At 36.0% G+C, this 19,343-nt stretch overlaps 1 protein-coding gene across 3 annotated transcripts in view; it reads left to right on the top strand.

The window, feature by feature from the left end:
* Nucleotides 1-19,343, top strand: part of tpte (transmembrane phosphatase with tensin homology) — a 92,698-nt gene that overhangs the window by 34,191 nt on the left and 39,164 nt on the right. For all 3 annotated transcript variants that reach the window (XM_039745841.1, XM_039745842.1, XM_039745843.1), the window contains 3 exons: nucleotides 240-334; nucleotides 1,870-1,953; nucleotides 4,685-4,732. In XM_039745841.1, the coding sequence (XP_039601775.1) occupies nucleotides 285-334; nucleotides 1,870-1,953; nucleotides 4,685-4,732 (182 nt within the window). In that variant the 5' untranslated portion in view covers nucleotides 240-284. The remainder of the gene's footprint in view (nucleotides 1-239; nucleotides 335-1,869; nucleotides 1,954-4,684; nucleotides 4,733-19,343) is intronic.

Below are 19,343 nucleotides of genomic sequence, written 5' to 3'. Positions count from 1 at the left end.
TAAACGACCCATTGTCTGCAGAAATCCGCGACGCAGCGAAAAATCCGCGTTATATATTTAGATCTACTTACATATAAAATCTGCGAGTGAAGCCGTGAAAGTCGAAGCTCGATATAGCAAGGGATTAATGTATATTTTATAATCTAATCACAGATTAGCAATAATCATTCTTTAAATTTTATTTGTTTAAGGTTTGAGTTTAAATATTTTGTTTAACATATTTTTCTTTCAAAATTAAGTTGAAGGGATTGTAAATAAGAAGCTGACAAGTTCCTGTTTCCAACATGTCTACTGTGAGGTTTGATCCTGGGAACCATTCCAAAGGAGTTAATGGGTAAGTCTGTAACTTCAGTGATTTTTAGTACAGTTCTCAAGGATACGTAGATCAAACTAACAGGGATCTTACCAATACAATCTAACAGAGGTTGCAATAGTCAGTTAATATTATAGCTTTCTGAATACGTCCTGTAATGCATTGTCATGCTACTACATATAAAATATGGTTGGACTTTGAAACATATACGGCACAAGTATTACTTAGTTATATAATTTAATTGATAGATAAATATGAAAGACACAACATGATATATAGATAAAATTAAGTTTTATAGATTATATTAAAGTTTAAAAAAATAGTCTTGATTATTAGGTGTACACAAATTTATGTTATTTATTGGGTGGTGCAATGGGTGGTACTGCTACATTACAGATCCAGAGTTCTGGGAACAAATCAGATGTTATTTGGTTGAGATTTCAAGTTTCCCTGTGTCTGCATATGTTTTCTCACGGTTCAGTTTTGATGCTCAAATGCCCTTTGAAGGCACTTTTGGCTGTGGAGAGGTGGTGAGCATGGGCAGTCTGACCATCTGCAGGTATGCAGCCCCATATGCAGCAAGCTGTGATTTACTGTGGATTCTGAAACCTTTCTCTCATGTTCGCAACCTACAAATATCAATGAGCCTTGGGCGCCCAAGAACCTGTTGCCTGTTGTCCTTTCTTGGACCATTTTGGTAGGTACTAACTACAGCACACAGTGACAGGACCTGCACACCCGACAAGAGCTACCATTTTGGATATACTCTGACCCATTCACCTTGGCCTCACAATTTTGCCCTTATCAGAGTTTCTCAGATCCTTATACATGCCCATTGTCCTGCTTCCAACACATCACCTTCAAGAACTGACTGTTCACTTGCTACCTAATATATCCTACCTCAGTGACAGTTGCCATTATAAGAGATAATCAATGTTATTCACTTCACCTGTCAGTGGTTTTAATATTGCGGCTGATCATTGGGCATATTTAAAGATTTTTTTTTTTCCTGTGAAAACAAACTGTACAGCAAGAAACTGAAACAGCAGCTTTGAGCTCCTGTTTTACAGATACTGCATTATGAATTTACCTCCTTGGCTTTTGCCTGCATCCACTGCCTTCCCCCCCATCTGTAAGACAAGCATCTTAGGTTAATTGGTAAATCTATATGGGACAGTTTGAATAAGAGTGGGTGGGTCTGTGTCTGGGCTGTCTGCAAAGCTGGTCCCTGCCTTGTACTTAATGCTACTGGAATAGGCTTCTCTTGTTATGACACTTAATTGGATTAAGTGAAAATGAAAATAATGTGTTCTGTGTTATGCATTTGTTGCTGTTATATAAGTCACTGGTTGAATTTCTCATTCAAGTTTCAGAATTTTTGTGATGCACTTCATCAAAGTCCTGTGCATTCAAAGTTCTTCTGGATATTGTAGTGGTTTACCTGCCTAGTTTACCAAGATACTGGCATTCAAACTAAATAAAATGAATCTTTTTGAGATTATGCCTTTAATTTTTGACATTTACTTGTTTCTTGATTTTTTTTTCTTTCTTTTTAGCGTCACCGGTGAAGAAGCAGATGAAGCAAATGTTCATATTGATGATGGAAAATCACAGGATGGTGAACCAGACACAATATATGAGTAAGTATATAATTCTAGATGCATTTAATGTAATTTAAAATTTTTATTGTATTGACTTTGGGCGATTTCAGCTTAGGGTGTATAAATAATGAAATTATCATCGTGGACTACCTGATTTATCTTAAAAGGTACATGTGCTAAGTTTACACTCTTACACCTTCTGTCTGTTAACCAAAAAAGAAACAGTGCTTAAAACAAATATTAAAAATTCTAACATCATTATATCATTACCATGTGAATTAGTGAATACCAAAATAATTCAGGATATTTTCACTTTTAAAACAGTACACTTTTACATGCCATTTGTTAGAAAAGTAAATTTTATTGGAAATGTCAAATTAACTCAAATTTGAAATGTTACAAACTCGTCCCAGATGTTTCCCATGTTTTTGTAGATATTTTGCAACTTTAAGGGTGCATTTCTGGCGTGTCAAATTAAGATTATCATTATTTCAGAATTCCTGTAAAAAGTTTTTGTTCTGTTGTTGTCAAGTGACCACAAATAAGTGATCAGACTTTGCTTATTCCTGTGTACTAATCCAGAATTTGCAGTAAAATTCACTGCCTTACCATCCTAATATATGTTATTTGTGCTATAGCCATGCTTGGCACTTTTTAGTTTATTAGTAATGAACATTAGCTTGATTTCAAAAGCACAATGAATGACCTACATGTAGTGTTTGCCATTTCAGTTTCAGCAATTACGTATTCTGTTTTAACAGTCATGTTAGTTGCATTTCTCTGTGGTTGTGCACTTCCTTCAATGCCTTACACATCATATTGTTAGAGATTTGCCTTGTGCTTCATGACATGAGCCACACCAACAACACTGGACATTTTGAAACACTAATCAAATAAATTTCATTTTGTAATGACCATATAGAGTAACTCCATCTGTAACCAGTGTAGACAAACATGTGGAAGAGTGGCATCCTATCCAACAGTACCTGCCTAGTGCCTTTTGCGTCTGTAATAAGCTTCAGCTCTAAAAAAAAAAAGCCCTTAAGTTTGTTGCTTATAAGATAGAGTTTCAGGAGAGGGGACGCTGGCATATGCATTTTGCTGCCACTCCTCCCTGTTAATAACACTTTTCGTTAAAATTTGCGTTAACCTTGCACTTTTTGCACTTCTTCATTTCTTTTACTGAATGTATAGTTAATGGATGCAGTCGACTTGAATTGTATTGATTCTGGACCTACTTTTATGGACTTTGCATATACTGGGTTTGCAGCCTCGGGGACAACTGAATGTTTCTGTGGACAAGACTGCCTGATGCACCATGGAGATATAGGAGCTGTGGATGTTCTGTTTCCTTGATTATAATGAATATGCTGGATTGCTCTCAATTCCTTCGATACGTGCTTTGATTGGGAATAACTGAGAAGTGACCAGTTTGCAGCCACCTGGCTTGCAACTCTGGTGTGATCATATCTGTAAATACTGCAAATTGGCACTAAGGCACAACTTAAGAAAATGAGCTCCTTTTCAGTTACTCTTGATGGTGACCTCATCAGACCTTCTTCTAATGCAAGGAATCTTGCTGTCATTTTTGATTCCTCCTTTTTTTATTCTGCCCACATAAACCACATTAAGAAACTTTCTTACTTACACCTCTGTAACATATCCGGTATTCGCCTATTCCTGTCCTTTTCTAATGCTGATAAACTTGTCCATGCTTTTATCACATATTATTATAAAAAGGATGGGTGGTTGGATGCACAACTTTGTAGCCATGTTCATAAATAAATAAGAGAGAGAATGTGAAGCATCTGTTTATTTATCAGGGCTATATATTGTGCTGTACCAAAAGGCAATTAATCTGGTCATCATTTCAACTCCCTTACTCAAATGTGCCACTGCAAGTGCAAATAACTGCAACAGACAGCTGATTAATCACATCATTATCTAATCATAAATTAGGTATTTTTTTATATCTGGATCAATTCAATAAAAAAATAAAAGTGTTTATAATGAAATCTGTTTTGCCTTGGAAATGCAGCAGAATTTGTATGCTTCTTGAGGTGTAACTGCAACACCCTTCCTCACACTCTTTTGCAACAGTGGTGATCTCTCTCTATCAACTTACTCTGTTTCTGTGTGTCTCTCTTATATTTCCATATCCCACAGAGGTGTCTGTTTCCTTGAAAATTACTTTGTATACTTTGATCCACATATATTACATATATTGATTGTATGAAATTGAAATATCTACTTAATTAAATTTTACTTTATAATCCATTGGGCCTTAGGTATTTATAGCATTGGTTGCATTGTGTAGATTGACTTTTTTCTGTATTGCTCATACAGAACATAGTTCCAGTGACAAGTTATGTATGCAGTATACTTTCTTGTTTTCATTCAAATTTAAAAGGGAGATGGGCAAAATAAGATTTTTGTTTAGTTTTTCAAATACTTTTAGCATAACTTTAGAAGTTGTATTTTTACAGCTAGAGTACTAGTTTGATTAGTTCTGTGTTATATTTAGGATAATTCAAAAGTATCTCAATGTAAGATTTATTACATTTATTTATTTTTGTATGAACATATTTATTTTTAATTTCTTTTTTTAACTGTGAGTAAATACTATGTCAATGTAATATACCAGTGTTTTCTGTTTACAATGTTTTAAACCAATATTAATGTCAGCTTTTTTAAAATTATCATTCCTATAAAGTGTGTTTCAATGTTGCACTTTATTTTTAATGGACTATTCTTTCTTCTCTCACTTTAGGAAGATCAGAAAGGCCATTGCCCCATTTGTAATGTCCTTTGGTTTTCGGTAAGTGATGAGTTTTATTTTTTCACTTTTTTGCCAGTAACCTAAAATAAAGTTATGTTTTTTTTAATAAGTGAAAAATACCTCACCAGACACATTTTTTTCATCCATATTCTAACTTGCTTATCCACCTGGAACTTTACTTTTTTAATGATGTAAGTATTAAATACAGAATGATTTCTTTTTTTGTAACATTTTGTTTTGAAGTTTAATTTAATAAAACTACTTTATTATGTGCTTCTAGTAGTTAGTTTTTATTTGTAAAATGTCATTAAATTATTTGTTAACAAATACATTTGTTTATTTAACCCATCAGTAGTTGTAGGAAATTGAGTAAGCTTGAGAACCAAAATCATTATATGCAGAGCTGAGTTGTTAACCTTAGATACCGACGCACATATTGGCTGCACAGAATAACACTGGCAGGAGGTGTCTATGGAGGAATATTTTGGACAAAATTAAATAAATATATAAATGCACAAATAAATAAACGTACTGTGAAATGTGAGCATAACTAAATAAATGTGTCATGAAATGAGAGCCTAAATAAATAATTTTTCATGAAATGAGAGCATAAATAAATAAATGTGTCACAAAATATATTTTTTGTTGCTTATTTATTTATTTAATTCCGTAACATTCCTCCAAACCATCATGAAATACGACTTGAAATAAAACTGTCACTTTCACTCGTCAAAGTTGAGAGGGTGGGCTCTAACACACCCCCTAGTTACTGATTGGTGAATCAATAGCACAAGAATTAATTAGAAAAATGTTTACTACTGCCGATGAAATGGATTCTGCCAAAGATATTACGTATTTCAGAGAGAGAATTTAAGATTTGTCGGAAGAAATTACAATGTTGGCGGCCCTTTTAGATTAAACTATTTTTGAAATTATCGAAGAACAGGTGGAACAGACTCGACTACACTCCAGTTCAGGTGACGCAGTTCCCTGCTCTGGACGTCCATCCTTTGACATTCCAGCTGAGTCAACACCTTCTGTTATGCGGTTTAAAACTACGACAGATTGTAGATCTATATGGTGTATAGGGGAAGACGATCACAAGGTGAATGAGCCAGTTCGATTTACGGTAAGCTGCAATGGCTGTATTAGTTTAGGTACTTTGACATGGAATGCCCAAAGCAGCACCAACTAATATTCTGTACTGAGTATTTGATTGTTTGAAAAAGTAGCTGCGAATATGCACCTGACTTTGTACTCGTAAAACAAAGGTCCCTCTGACCATAGATTAGTCTGTTTGTGACCCGTCTTCCCGTAGGTAAGACATGGAAAGTACGTGATTTCAAACCATGCCTTAACGTGCTCATTTGTATGTGCAGAGCCATGGGTTGGGAATGTACTTAATGTGACGTAGAGAAATAACTCATCCTTAAGTATGGAAACAATTGAATTATAACAAGAAGAAACATTTTTCCTTTTTTTGCCGTTTATTTTACATGTGTAACAACTTTTCTCTATTCTTGTGTGGACTGTTTTTCTATGAATTTTCACTAAACATTTTTAAAACAAACTTGTTTTGGACTGAGAGATTTCTTTTGGTATGCATTTGACTCTGCTTGATCCTGCCCTACTTACTATCAGCTACACTAAAAAAGTTGAAACCTGTCTGTTTAAGCCTGACGTCGGTCTGTGATGGAAGACAGCAGCAGCAATATTAAAGACTTGAAAGGTACTTTAACCTTTGAAAGAACTGTAAGCACTCCTTGTGTGACTTTATAAGCTAAGATAAAAGAACTTAAATATCTTAAGAGGTGCCCTTCCTGGTGCATGGCTGAAATGCTGTCTCGATGCAGAAGCCCGAGTGGCCATTCTGGCGACTGTGACGCAACAGAGGGGGAGTATCTCCATGACAACAGCAATTAGCTGACAGTAGCAGCGCAGCCCAGGTTAATTACTGGACTTATGTTAATGTTAGACACTTTAGAATAATGTGTCGATCCTCAGTCGGAAAATAGATGAAAAATGTGGACAGTTGTCCAGCTTGATGAAGTACGTAAAAGGCTTAAAGAAGAATGAATTTAACTGTGAGAAAATAAGCACAGTTATTGAAAAAGACTTTTATGTTTTCTTGATGAAATATATAAAGTTAAATAATTGTTTAATATCTGTTAAAGTGATAAAGACAAACAAAAGAATCCACATAAAAGATTTGATGCTAAACTGAAGTCTTTAAATGCATTTCTTGAAGACATGATGCACTGTTCTAGGGAAACATCCATCCATCCATCCATTATCTAACCCGCTATATCCTAACTACAGGGTCACGGAGGTCTGCTGGAGCCAATCCCAGCCAACACAGGGCACAAGGCAGGAAACAAACCCCGGGCAGGGCACCAGCCCACCGCAGACTAGGGAAACACGTCAAAGTAAATGTCTCTCCAAGCCACCTTCCAGTTCTGCAAGCCAAATGCTATTAGATCAGTTTAAGGGGTACAGATTTATCGACGACGCCACTCCTGCCGACAGTGTCTCTCAAGTTTCTGTAAAAACTAAAAAGTTGATCAAGTTCAGAAGCTATCTCACTTAGTGTCCTCAGGACTTAAGAGGCAGCACATGCAGTGCTGCTAGACAGAGTGGCGGCTCAGAAAAAGCACCGAGCTCTAGATTTAAAGGAGGCACAGTTGAGAGCCAAAGAAGCACAACTAAAGACTAAAAGAGATCAGCTGGCAGTATAGGCTGCAATCGCAGAATCCAATGCAAAATTGAGAGTTCTTAAAGGATGCACTCACAGTCAAAGTAAACCAAACCCTTATAGTGTCTTTGAAAAACCAGATTAGAAGAATGAAGGTCATGTGGTACAAGTATTTGTAGCTATTTGTATAGAAATGAAAATAAATATAAACCTCGCCAAGAACATTATGAACTGTAAAATAAGGCAGAAGTACCTTATGTACCCCATAGAAAGGTACCAGTATTTGATGGCAGCCCAATAGACTATGTGAACTTTGTCTAGGCAATTGGCCGCGCTGTTGATGAGGTGGTGAAGAACCCCTGAGATAAATTAGAATTCTTAGCTCAATTTACCAAAGGTCCACCCTGTGAAATTGTTGAAGGCTGTACATACATGCCACCGGCGGAATGCTACAGAAGGGCCAGGCAGAAGCTTGAGACCTTTTATGGAAACCAGCTGCAAATGGTCAATGCATACATGAAGAAAGCCAAGAAGTGGCTGCAAATAGAATTGGACGATGGAGCAGGTCTGAGGGAATACGCAATCTTTCTTTGTAGCTGTATGAACGTTATGTCCAGCGAGAAGAATGGAAATAAGTTTCACAACAGTGCAGATCTTGTTAATATTATAACCTCAAAGCATCCCCAAGAACTGCGAGGACATTGACAATGTACAGCTTGGGAGATCAAAAGTAAAGAAAATCGAGGCCTACGTCTCACTGACCTAGTTGACTTTCTGGAACAACAGACTACAATAGCCATGCATCCTGTGTACGGCACCGTCTATCAAAATCATACTTTCAAGAAAGAAAGGGAAAAGACTGATCAAAGGAAGTTTCAACTCAAATGTGACCAGAGAAAAAGTAGTTCTGCTACAAATTTTGCTGTTGCTGCTGAAAAGTGGATTACAGATACCTCGGTCAAAAAGACAGTCTGTGCATTTGGTAAGCCTTGACTATTTTGCAATAAAAGTCATGCTCTTGTTGAATGCAGTATATTCCAGTGACTAAAGTATGAAAATAGAATTGACTTTTTGAAATCTAAAAGCTTATGCTTTAAGTGCCTTAAGCAAGGTCATCTTAGTAAATATATGTTCTCAGTCACACCCAGTCATTTTGCACATGAATAAAGAAATGGGTGCCGGCAATAAAGCCACGCCCAGTAAAAAAGAGTACACTGAGTCGGAAAAGAAGAATATTTCTTCATATGTTTCTGTGAAACTATTAGAGACGTACACTACTACTGGGTTTGGTAAAGAGTTGAGTGTCCTAGCTGTGGCCCCAGTTAAAGTTAAGTCTAAAATGGGTGAAAGATGTGTAGAAACGTATGCTGTAATGGACGCTGGCAGTACAGCTACATTCTGCACAGAAAGCTTGCAAGAACAATTAAATCTATCTGGAAGAAAAGCTGAAGTCCACATCAGCACTGTAGAAAGGAACAACGTCAATAAACAGAAAGTAGTAAAATGTTCCGTTTTATTGGATTTACAAGTTTGTAGGGTAGAGTTTTATTGAATTGCCAGAGGTTTACACACTGAACTTTATACCAGTGAAAAGGGAGAACATCCAAATGAAAGAGGATATCACAAGAAGGTCATACCTCAAGGATGTGCAGCTACCTCAGATAAAGGCAGAAGTGGGCCTGTTAATAAGTACAAATGTCCCTAAAGCCATGGAGCCATGGCATGACATACACAGTAGAGGTGAGGGTACTTACGCTGTGAAGATGGCCCTCAGATGGATTGTTAATGGCCTAATAAAAGAGACCGACAATGAAAGACTGCAGCCTTACACATTCAATCGTGTGTCAATAATGGAAATAGAACAAATGTTACTCCAGAAATTCAATACAGACTTTCCAGAGCGCAGCTGTGAGGAGAAAGAAGAAATGTCACAGAAGGACTTTAAAATAATGCTCATAGTCCCAGAGTCAGCAAGGTTAGTGGATGGACACTATAGCATTAATCTGCCTTTTAAAGACGAGACACTTAAAATGCTAAACAATCATTGCAGAACAGTGTGCTATTGGTCCCAAGAGAAAACTTAAAAGGAGTACAACATTTCATGAGGATTACACAATTTTCATTAAAGACATTTTAGATAAGAGATATGCCATTAAAGTACCCACAAAACAGTTGTCACTCAAGGAAGAAAGAGTGTGGTACATCACTCACCTTGGAGTATATCATCCAAAGAAAAATAACATTAGAGTGGTTTTTGACTGTACAGCCAATTTCCAAGGTGTTATGGTGTACATTTTGGTTTCCATTATATTTTGTTCAAGACAAGACAACAGATGAACTAAGACAAATTAAAGCAGATTTTCTTCCCTTACACCTTACTTTTTGTTCATAGCTTAGTGCTAATTTGGTTTACAGCCTGGGAAAGAATGCTAAGCTGATACCTCAGGCTATTGATTACTTCATGGATGGACATCTGGAACAATAGTTTGGTTTACAGCCCAGGACAGGAAGAACTACTGATACCTCAGAGTACATCAAAGGTTTTGTTGTTTAGGAGAACGGACAGTGAATGAATTCATCAATCATTTTGACAGCCAGCCAATCAGGTGCATGTGTTGTGAAACCAAGGCATGACATTTCATAATAAATATGCCTTGGTTTAAGAGAAGCAAAGAGGAGAAACAAAGAAGAAGAAGAAGGAGAAGAAGAAGAAGAAGAGGAAGAACGGACGAAGACGGCACTGGTCATCAGAAAGGCATCATGAACATCAATTGCTAAATCAAACGCCTCCCTGGGACATTTATCCTTGTCATCTGTAACTTTTTCGTAAGCTTTTTCTAAAGACTATATATTCAGACTTTCCTATCAGTACCTATTTTTCTAGTATTCTTTGTTCTTGTGGTATTATTATTATTCTTGTAAGAAATACCATGCTGCTTTTAACTTTCGATGCTTTGTCTTAATGTCTAGAGTGATTGAAGTAATAAGTTAGATTTCTTTGAGCACCTGGTGACAGCCGGATTTTTGCCATTATTTCTGTGCTGCGAGGTTTATAAGGCTGAGAGTGAGAGCGCTACTCAATAGGAGGGACAATACGATAAAGAAGGTTTTCTTGGCTGATAAATGGCCTATAGTCAAGAGTGCTGAGTCTTTGTATGTTTAAATGTATTCTTGTAGACCAAAAGTAATATTTAGGTCTGAGATATCACTAAAACAATATATGTTGTTCGTGCCAAAAATAAGTAAGTCTCTTGAAGTGCTGAATGACAGGCTGTTATTCCTATAGCACTTGTGTGGTTCAAAGTGCTAAAGGTTAATCAGCGTATGTGTGTCATTAATAGGGCACTGTTGTGGTTAGGGTCTTTGTGTGTGTGTTTATCTATGTGTGTGTGTGTTCATCTTAAAGCGCAACAGTAGACCAACCCGATAACGAACTTGACGAGAACATTTACCCCTGAGAAAACAGGTAAAGGGTAAGTAGAGGGAAACACTACAATAATACACAAGGGTTCTCACTGAACGAACAGTTGCTGAAAGGACCTGACTTAACTAACACTCTCATTGGAGTTCTTACAAAATTCAGTGAACAGCCAATTGCACTAATGGGGGATATCAAATCAATGTTCTACCAAGTACAAGTCCTAGATGAATATTCTGATCATTTTCATTTCCTGTGGTGGTCTGAAGGTAATCTAAAAGATGGACTAGAGGAATACAAAATGACAGTACATCTTTTGGGTGCTACTTCTTCACCCGGTTATACTTCTTACACCTCACGAAGAACAGCTGAGGATGCAAGAAGCACAGCTTCTACAGAAGCAATTAACACTGTGCTTCACAATTTCTATGTTGATGACTGTCTAAAGTCAGTTGCTGCAGAAGAACAAGCCATAAAATTGACCAAAGATCTTCAAGCTTTGTGTTTCAAGGGAGGATTTCACCTGACAAAATGGGTGAGTAACAACCGAACAGTCTTAAATTGTCCATACCTGAACAAGACCAGGCTATTGAATAGACTTATGCCATGATTTTTTACCAGCTGAGAGCCCTAGGCGTTCAATGGTGCACACAAACTGACAATTTCAAGTTCCAGGTAAAGCTGCAAGATAGGCCCGCTACAAGACGTGGTATTCTGTCAGTGGTCAGTTTAGTATATGATCCACTTGGAATTTTAGCACCGGTTATATTGTCAGCTAAACTTATTTTGAGGAAACTGTGTAAAGAGAAATATTGATGGGATGAAGAATTGGAAGTTAAGTATGTCCAGCAATGGAAAAAATGGATGGATGATTTGCAGCTACTTGTGGATTACAATGTAAGCAGTTGCATCAAACCAACTAGGTTTGGTCACATAATGTCTTCACAAATGCATCATTTTGGAGATGCTTCTGAAGATGGATATGGCACTGCTTGTTAACTGTCTCTTAACTGATAAAGAACATAAGAGACATTGTTCATTCTAAGGGGGAAGTCGATTGGCACCACTGAAACCTGTCACTATATCAGGGTTAGAATTAACTGCAGCTGTGGTAGCAGTCAAAATAGATAAATGCTAACGCCCAAACTGCAACATCCACTGCAAGAGTCAACCTTTTGGACTGACAGCACCATTGTATTAAGGTACATTGTAAATGAAAGTGCTTGCTACAAAATATTTGTCACCAACAGAGTTACAGTGATAAGGAAGCACTCACAGCCATCAGAATGGAGATATGTCACATCTGCTCTAAATTCAGCAGACAAAGCACCAAGAGGATCAACCATAGAAAGTTGTATCAAAAGAAAGAAAGGATTCAAGCCCTAAACTTCCTGTTAAAGCCAGAACACGAATGGACAAAAAGACCTTATGAAGAGAACTTGCTTATTAATGATGATTCAGAAATAAAAGGCTGTGTAGTAAGCTCAACAAGTGCAGGAGAGAAAACCGAAACAATAAAAGAACCTATAGACTACTACTCAGATTGGCTAACTCTGAAGAAAGCAGTAGCGTGGTTCCCTAAATTCAAGGAAGTGCTATTGCATCTGAAAGATCAAAGAAAGGTGTTCCAATATATGGTCAGCCAATATGAACACAGCCCAGAAAGACAATAGACACTAATCACAGAACACATGAAGGAATATAAGTCAACAATTTAAAAGACTTGTCTAAAGCAGAGAAGGAGCTTATCTGCCTCAGTCAATTACAAGCTCATCCAGAAGAGATTAAAGTCTTATACAAAAGTTACCACATCAAGAAAAGTAATCAGATTTACAAACTTGACCCAGTACTGCAAAGCGGAATCGTAAATGTTGGAGGCAGACTCAGCAAAGCTGCTAAGCTAGATGAGGCTAAGCACCCCGCAATTCTTCACAAGAATTTACATGTTGCCTCCGTTATTTTGCAACACATCCATAAAGAACATGGACATTGTGAACGTAACTACATGCTAGTACAGTTGCGTCAGAAATTTTGGATCCCTCAAGCTAATTTAGCTATCAGAATAGTTATTTCAAAGTGTACGACTTGCAGAAAATACAGTGCCAAAATGGGAGAGCAAAAAATGGCAGAGTTAACAGAAGATTGTCTACTTCTGGACCAGCCACACGCTTTACCAACTTTGGAGTCAATTATTTTAGACCTTATCAAGTAAAAAAAGGATGAAGCTTAGTCAAGAGGTATGGAGTAATTTTCACTTGCCTAACAACAAGAGCTGTACATACTGAAATTGCACAAAGCTTGAACACTGATTCTTGTATCAGTGCCATATGTTGATTAATTTGCAGAATAGGGCAAGTTAAAATTATGCACTCAATTAATGGAACAAACTTTATTGAAGCAGAAATAGATCTACAAGAAGCAACTAAAAGCCTTGACCAAGAAAAAATCTGTAATGCCACGATGAAGAAAAAAGTCAATTGGATTTTTAATCCATGATTGGCCTCCCATTAAGGTGGTGTGTAACAGAAGTCTTCAAACAGTGATGTGTGAAGCTGAATCCATCATCAACAACAGAACCCTTACAAAAGTATCAGTTGATCTGAAAGACTTGGAGGCACTGACACCCAATCACTTGCTGTTACTCAAGACTCACCCCAGCATACCCCGAGGACTTTCTTCTAAAAATGACCAGTATACCCGAAGATGATGGAAACAAGTACAGTACCTTGCTGATTTGTTTTGGAAAAGATGGACTAAAGAGTATTTACCAATACTTCAAGAATATCAAAATTGGCTTTCACCAAGAAGAAACTTTGAACCAGGTGACATTGTTCTCATTGTAGATGAAACTGCACCTTGTAACTCTTGGGCATTGGAACGAGTCATCAAGGCAATGCCAGATGCCAAAGGGGCAGTCAGTCCACTGGACAGCACACTGCACAGACCTGTAAACAAACTGTGCCTGCTCCAAGAAACAGCAATTAGTTGAAATTATTAATCTTAAATTTTGCATGCTTAAATTGAGTTTGTGCTTTTATACTTGAATTTAAGTTTATATTTAAGCTAAGATTTGGAGTTCAGTTTCCTAAGTTTGGTTTAAGTTCATTGAATAGTTAAGACTCTTACTAAGAAATCCTAAAGTAATCGAATTTACCCTTAGCATAAACAATTAGGGGTTGGACGTATAAAAGCCATTTGCGAGTTATTTAGGTCATTTTAAGCTGATAGAAGTGTTTTCCTAGTTATATTAAATATTTGCCTTTAAATTAGTGCATAGCATATGGGAAGTTCATATAACCCCAACAAGCTGAATTGAATTGGTATATTCTATTTCTTGTCCCTTTGACCATAGATTAATCTCAGTTAGTGACCTGCCTTGCTGTATGTAAGGCACGGAAGGCATACGGTTTCAAACCGTAACCTTAACGTGCTCATTTGTATGTGCAGAGCCGTACATTTATGTTTACGTTTTACTAAATGTGAAAGCATAGAGAAATAACTCATCCTTAAGTATAGAAACAAAGTTTAACAAGAAGAAACATTTTTCATTTTTTTTATATGTGTAACAACTTTTCTCTATTCTTATGTGGGCTGTTTGTTTTGAATTTTCACTAAACTTTTTTAAAACAAACCTTTTTTGGACTGAGAGATTTCTTTGTTATGCATCTGACCCATGCTTGATCCTGCCTTATTTACCAGCAGCTACACATGGGGACATAGTTGGAAACTTGATAAAGGCAAATTTTCTACAAATAATGTTTCTTAATTTCTTTCAAGTAAAAAACTTATGTTTTCACAAAGGGCTTATACATTATAATTGAAAATGTATCTATATATGCTCTGTATATATAATGGAGAAATTATTATTGAAGGAAAGTGCAGTTACTATCAGCATGCATTTGTCTGCGCCCTTATTTTTCCTCTACACATTGTCACCACACATATTTGAAAAATTGCACCACCGACTACAGAAAACCTGATACTGGACACACCTATGGTACTTCTAAATTCAAATGTTTTAGGACAAGCGTTTACAAATTTAGTTCTGGAGGGCTGCAGTGGATACAAGTTTTTGTCTCAGCTCAATTGTTTGTTCAGAAGTTGATGCGTATCGATAATTGAACTTGATATTTACTTTATTACTTGTCAGTGTTGTCACTCTTCCACCTCCTTTCTAAGAATCTCATTTAAATGATTTCTGACACAGAGCAGATTAATAGCTATCAGTCCTTAATTTTTTTCTCTTTAATGTAATTCTGAATATTTTAGCAAAACAGACACTTTATGACAAACATAAAGGTGGAAATGTGACCAAGTTACATAGTAAATGTCTGCCACCCTTCTCAATTGCATCTTGTTGTTAACTTGCACCTGGTTAGGGAAACAAGAAGCAATTAGAAACAGAATGCTGTTGTTTAAGACTATGTAATTTAAGGTTCGAAATCTTAAAAAGTGAGCTACCTAAAGTAAAGCACAAAAATGTTGTTTACTTATGAGTAGGCAAATTACCAGTTGATCCAGTACACCAGATTAAATTCTTCTTGCAAATTTGTACACACCAATGGAAATGAGAAATATAATTTTCTGTTATTGTATTAGGGCTTTAAAGGTAATTTCTTTCTGTGTGACTATATATGTTAAATATGTACAATAAGTGAGCCTACCCCTTTAAGTACATCACCCAGAGTGCTGTGAGGTAACCTGATTGGTGAACTATTGCAGACAGGAAGTTAGGACAGCAGCAGTGGCATCTTGAGCAAAATACTAAATTCCTGTACATTTATCATATCAACAGAAGTGAATACCTATTACTACTATCAAATCTACCTGAATAGAAGAATATTAACAAGCATTGTAATGCATAAGTGGCATGCTAGTGTACACAGTTAATAAACAATACATTTTTATTTGTTAAGAAATATGTTTCACTCTGAAAAAGATATACAAATACTGTACATTATACCAGAATCTACCAAAACCATCACAACGTTTAATTATACTGTTATGTGGATTTTTGGCCAAGTAGTGCGCTCCAAGCTTGAGCCATAAATACTTAAGCAGCAATAATTTGTTTCTAATTTCTAATTAACAAACTGGACAGGAACAAAAACCTGCAGTTCCTGCTCCGCCCCAGGATTAAACATCTAAATCACTTGTTTTGAAAATTCTGTATATTTCAAAAAGGAAGCTGTGGTGAGCAAAGTTTTTAGTTAGGTGAAAGCTTCCTGAACTTTCTCAAAGCAAAGAGATTTCTTTGTTAATGCTGTTATTGCTTGAAGTAAAAAAGTGTAAGGTAGCTTCCATAATAGTTTGCAGAAAGTACTGTACAACATTTAGTACTTACTAATGGAGATGGCAACTTTCCAGTTCAGCTTGAAACTTAGCTTAATTCCATTATTAGTCTTAATCAAAATATCTTACATCGCAAGTATATCATTGATGTTTGGTAGAATTCACTCTTCTGTAATAATACGATTAAATGATTCTTCTAATAAAATTTATTTAACATGAAGGATATGTTACTTGATATTAGAGAAAAAAATTACAATATTTAAGATGTTTGCTAATATGTAAATTACAAGAATGTCTTTAAAATATCATATTCCGGTATTAACCAAGCCGTAGGGCTTCACTAAATACTCATAATTTCCTGTAGTGGTGTTGAAGGCAGTTCCCACTCATGCCCTTCTTTCATTTGTATTAAATGATGTGCATTCTTATGATCTAGTTTAGTTAAAAGAATTGATCTTGTTACCTGAATTAGCATAGATAATATGATGAGAAGGGGGTAATTGTTTTTAATTATATTCTTGTTTTTTTCACAATAATTGAGATATGGTCTCTTCAAAAAGAAGCCTCTCTAATTGGACTACTGAGCAGTCTAATATATCTAACTTTTATGTTGTTATCCATCCATCCAGCCATTATCCAACCTACTATATCTTAGCTACAGGGTCATGGGGGTCTGCTGGAGCCAATCCCAGCCAACACAGGGCGCAAGGCAGGAAACAAAACCTGGGCAGAGCACCAGCCCACCAGAGTATGTTGTTATTAATGTTGTATATCATTTTTTTAGGCTTAAGTTTAGAAAGATGGTAAATCTTACCCTTATGCTGGATTTAGAAATCATGGTCAAGTAACTGAGTGGCAGAGTAATTACTCATATATGTTTTTCAACTATAGGGTGGTCCAGATCTAATTATGCAATTTTCATTACACTATAATTTATTAAGTTTATTACATAGAGAATTCACAAAAAATTATTTTTGTTGCCGATAGATGGCAGCACCTGCCCTGCATTCCAAAATGGCGGGGTGACGGTTGTGAGTCGAACAGCGGGTGCGATGTGTTCGCCTTTTCATAATTGCATAATTAGATTTGGACCACCCTGTATATGAGCATGTTCAGTCCAATTGATACGCTACGATGTAGGTGTTCAGACTATACGTGTACATGACACTGACGGACAGGTTTACCTTTTGACATTTTGCAATAAAGCTTTAACCATTCAGAAATGTGGCTACTTTGTATGCTATATCCATTTATTGATGTATCCTGTTAATTTGTTTTTACTTAGTAATAAATTTATCACAAAAAAAATACAGCCACAGGTTTCTCAAATAACAAAAAAGAAAGAACCATGTTGCTGACTGTGTTCTGAAACTACAAAGAAAAGAAAAAGGTGTAACTGTACATGGGATAATTGGTGAAGGCCTGGACAAGATAGTCTATATTTTACAGAGGGAATTGCAGTCCCAATTTTTTGGGTTCTTCCAATATATGTTTTCTAAGGTATTTCTGTCATTTGCCATTTAGTTGTATGTGTGTTGCTTTATGATGGTTACCTTTTTAAAATCAAAAGGTGAAAATGAACATGACAATGGCTGTACCCAATGTACAATTGCTGCAGCTTTTGCAAAATAAATTGATACGCCAATACAAAATTGTCACATGAGACTGCTCACGCTACAAGACAGCCAACTGAAATTTCAGACATGACAGAAATTCTTCCAATTGTTTGACTGCCCAGTCGTAAGATGCAATCAAGACTCACAACCCCTCTTATACTGCATATGAAGTGATGATTGATAAATCTGAAATTTGGACTGGCTCAAAAATCAGTTGCTGACTATAAATAAGGCTTAAAATTGTGCTTAAAATCACACAATATGTGCCTGATGTCAAGTAACAGAGCCCCTGGAAATAAATTTAAAATGCATCAAGAAGACCTATGCTGTTCCATGTTTGCTAAACACATAAACATAACTACAATATTCTAAGGGTAAAGTTTTTAGCAATGAAACAACTAACTGGTAGTAGTACAGCTTTTCATAAATAAAAAAGAATGAAAGCGTTCTTCCCAGGTTTCTGTCTCTTCAGTATCTCAATTTAAATGCAGAGTTTGTGATGGATAACTCAGATTTGTTATAGTATGATCAAGTGGCAGATGGAAGGCAATGGAAATAGTGTTTAGAATATAGCAGAATAAATTTGTAGTCAGGGAACAAGCCAGATTCCAAGTAACCAAAACAAACTGTCAAATGGTACACCAAAACCAAAATGCTAAGACAAACTTTTCATTAATCTATATATTGCAAAATGTCCTTACGCTAGATTGATTACTATAGTACTTCACAATTTCTAAAGATTTGTCTGAGATAGGCAAACCTAAGTATCAAAATTGCTTCACAAGTTTTTCTCTTGAGATATGTACATTATTTCACCGCCTTGTTGCTCAGTCTGTAATGCTGTATAGTTCATATTGTTTCAGAACAAATTAATTGACAATAGCTCCTTAACAGCCAACATATTTTATGAAGAGAAATCTATTAAGAAACTGTTAGTGTTTTTTAATACATATCTTATCAAACTGTTAGCAAACATTTAGCAGGTGATACCTTCTGATACATTCTATTCTGTCTGGGCACATCATGTTTGGAATAAAAACATTTTAATTTTAAACTTAACATATTTTGAATCCTTAGGTGTCACACTCTGAATAAGATCTGCCTTCTTCATTTAGGTACAAATATATCCTAGACAAGACAGATAAGTTAATTCATTATGCATACTGTAATTTTAACACAATTCAGTTTACAAATTTAGAGAGCTGTTCAAAATTTAAAATTAAGCCTAAAACATCATAAATGAACAAATGCTAAAACAGAGCAAATTAACTTCAGAGATTATACATTTTATGCCTATATAAGAGATACATAATGTTCTTTTGTTATAAATTAGATTTTTAAAGCTCCTAAATACTACTAGTAAATGGTAAAATACAGATAAGCAAAGTTTAGCCAGTAACAGTAGAGAGAGAAAACGAGAATTTAGCATACTACTTCACATGATGCTTTTCAGTAGCAATCCGTATAAAACAGAGAAATATTGTGTGAAGAGTTGCCTGGTACTCGTATCACTTAGTTTGGCAAACAAAATCACATACAGTATTTCTCCTGATTAGGCATAGAGTTTGTAGTTCCCACCTCATTTCAGCCCCAGGGTGGGTTGGATTGTAGATGATGCAGTTCAAATGTTAG

The sequence above is a fragment of the Polypterus senegalus genome, chromosome 2 (assembly GCF_016835505.1).
Source record: "Polypterus senegalus isolate Bchr_013 chromosome 2, ASM1683550v1, whole genome shotgun sequence".
Classification (NCBI taxonomy): domain Eukaryota; kingdom Metazoa; phylum Chordata; class Cladistia; order Polypteriformes; family Polypteridae; genus Polypterus; species Polypterus senegalus.
Note: the sequence above shows the minus strand (reverse complement) of the source record. Positions and strands in the feature narration are given on the sequence as shown.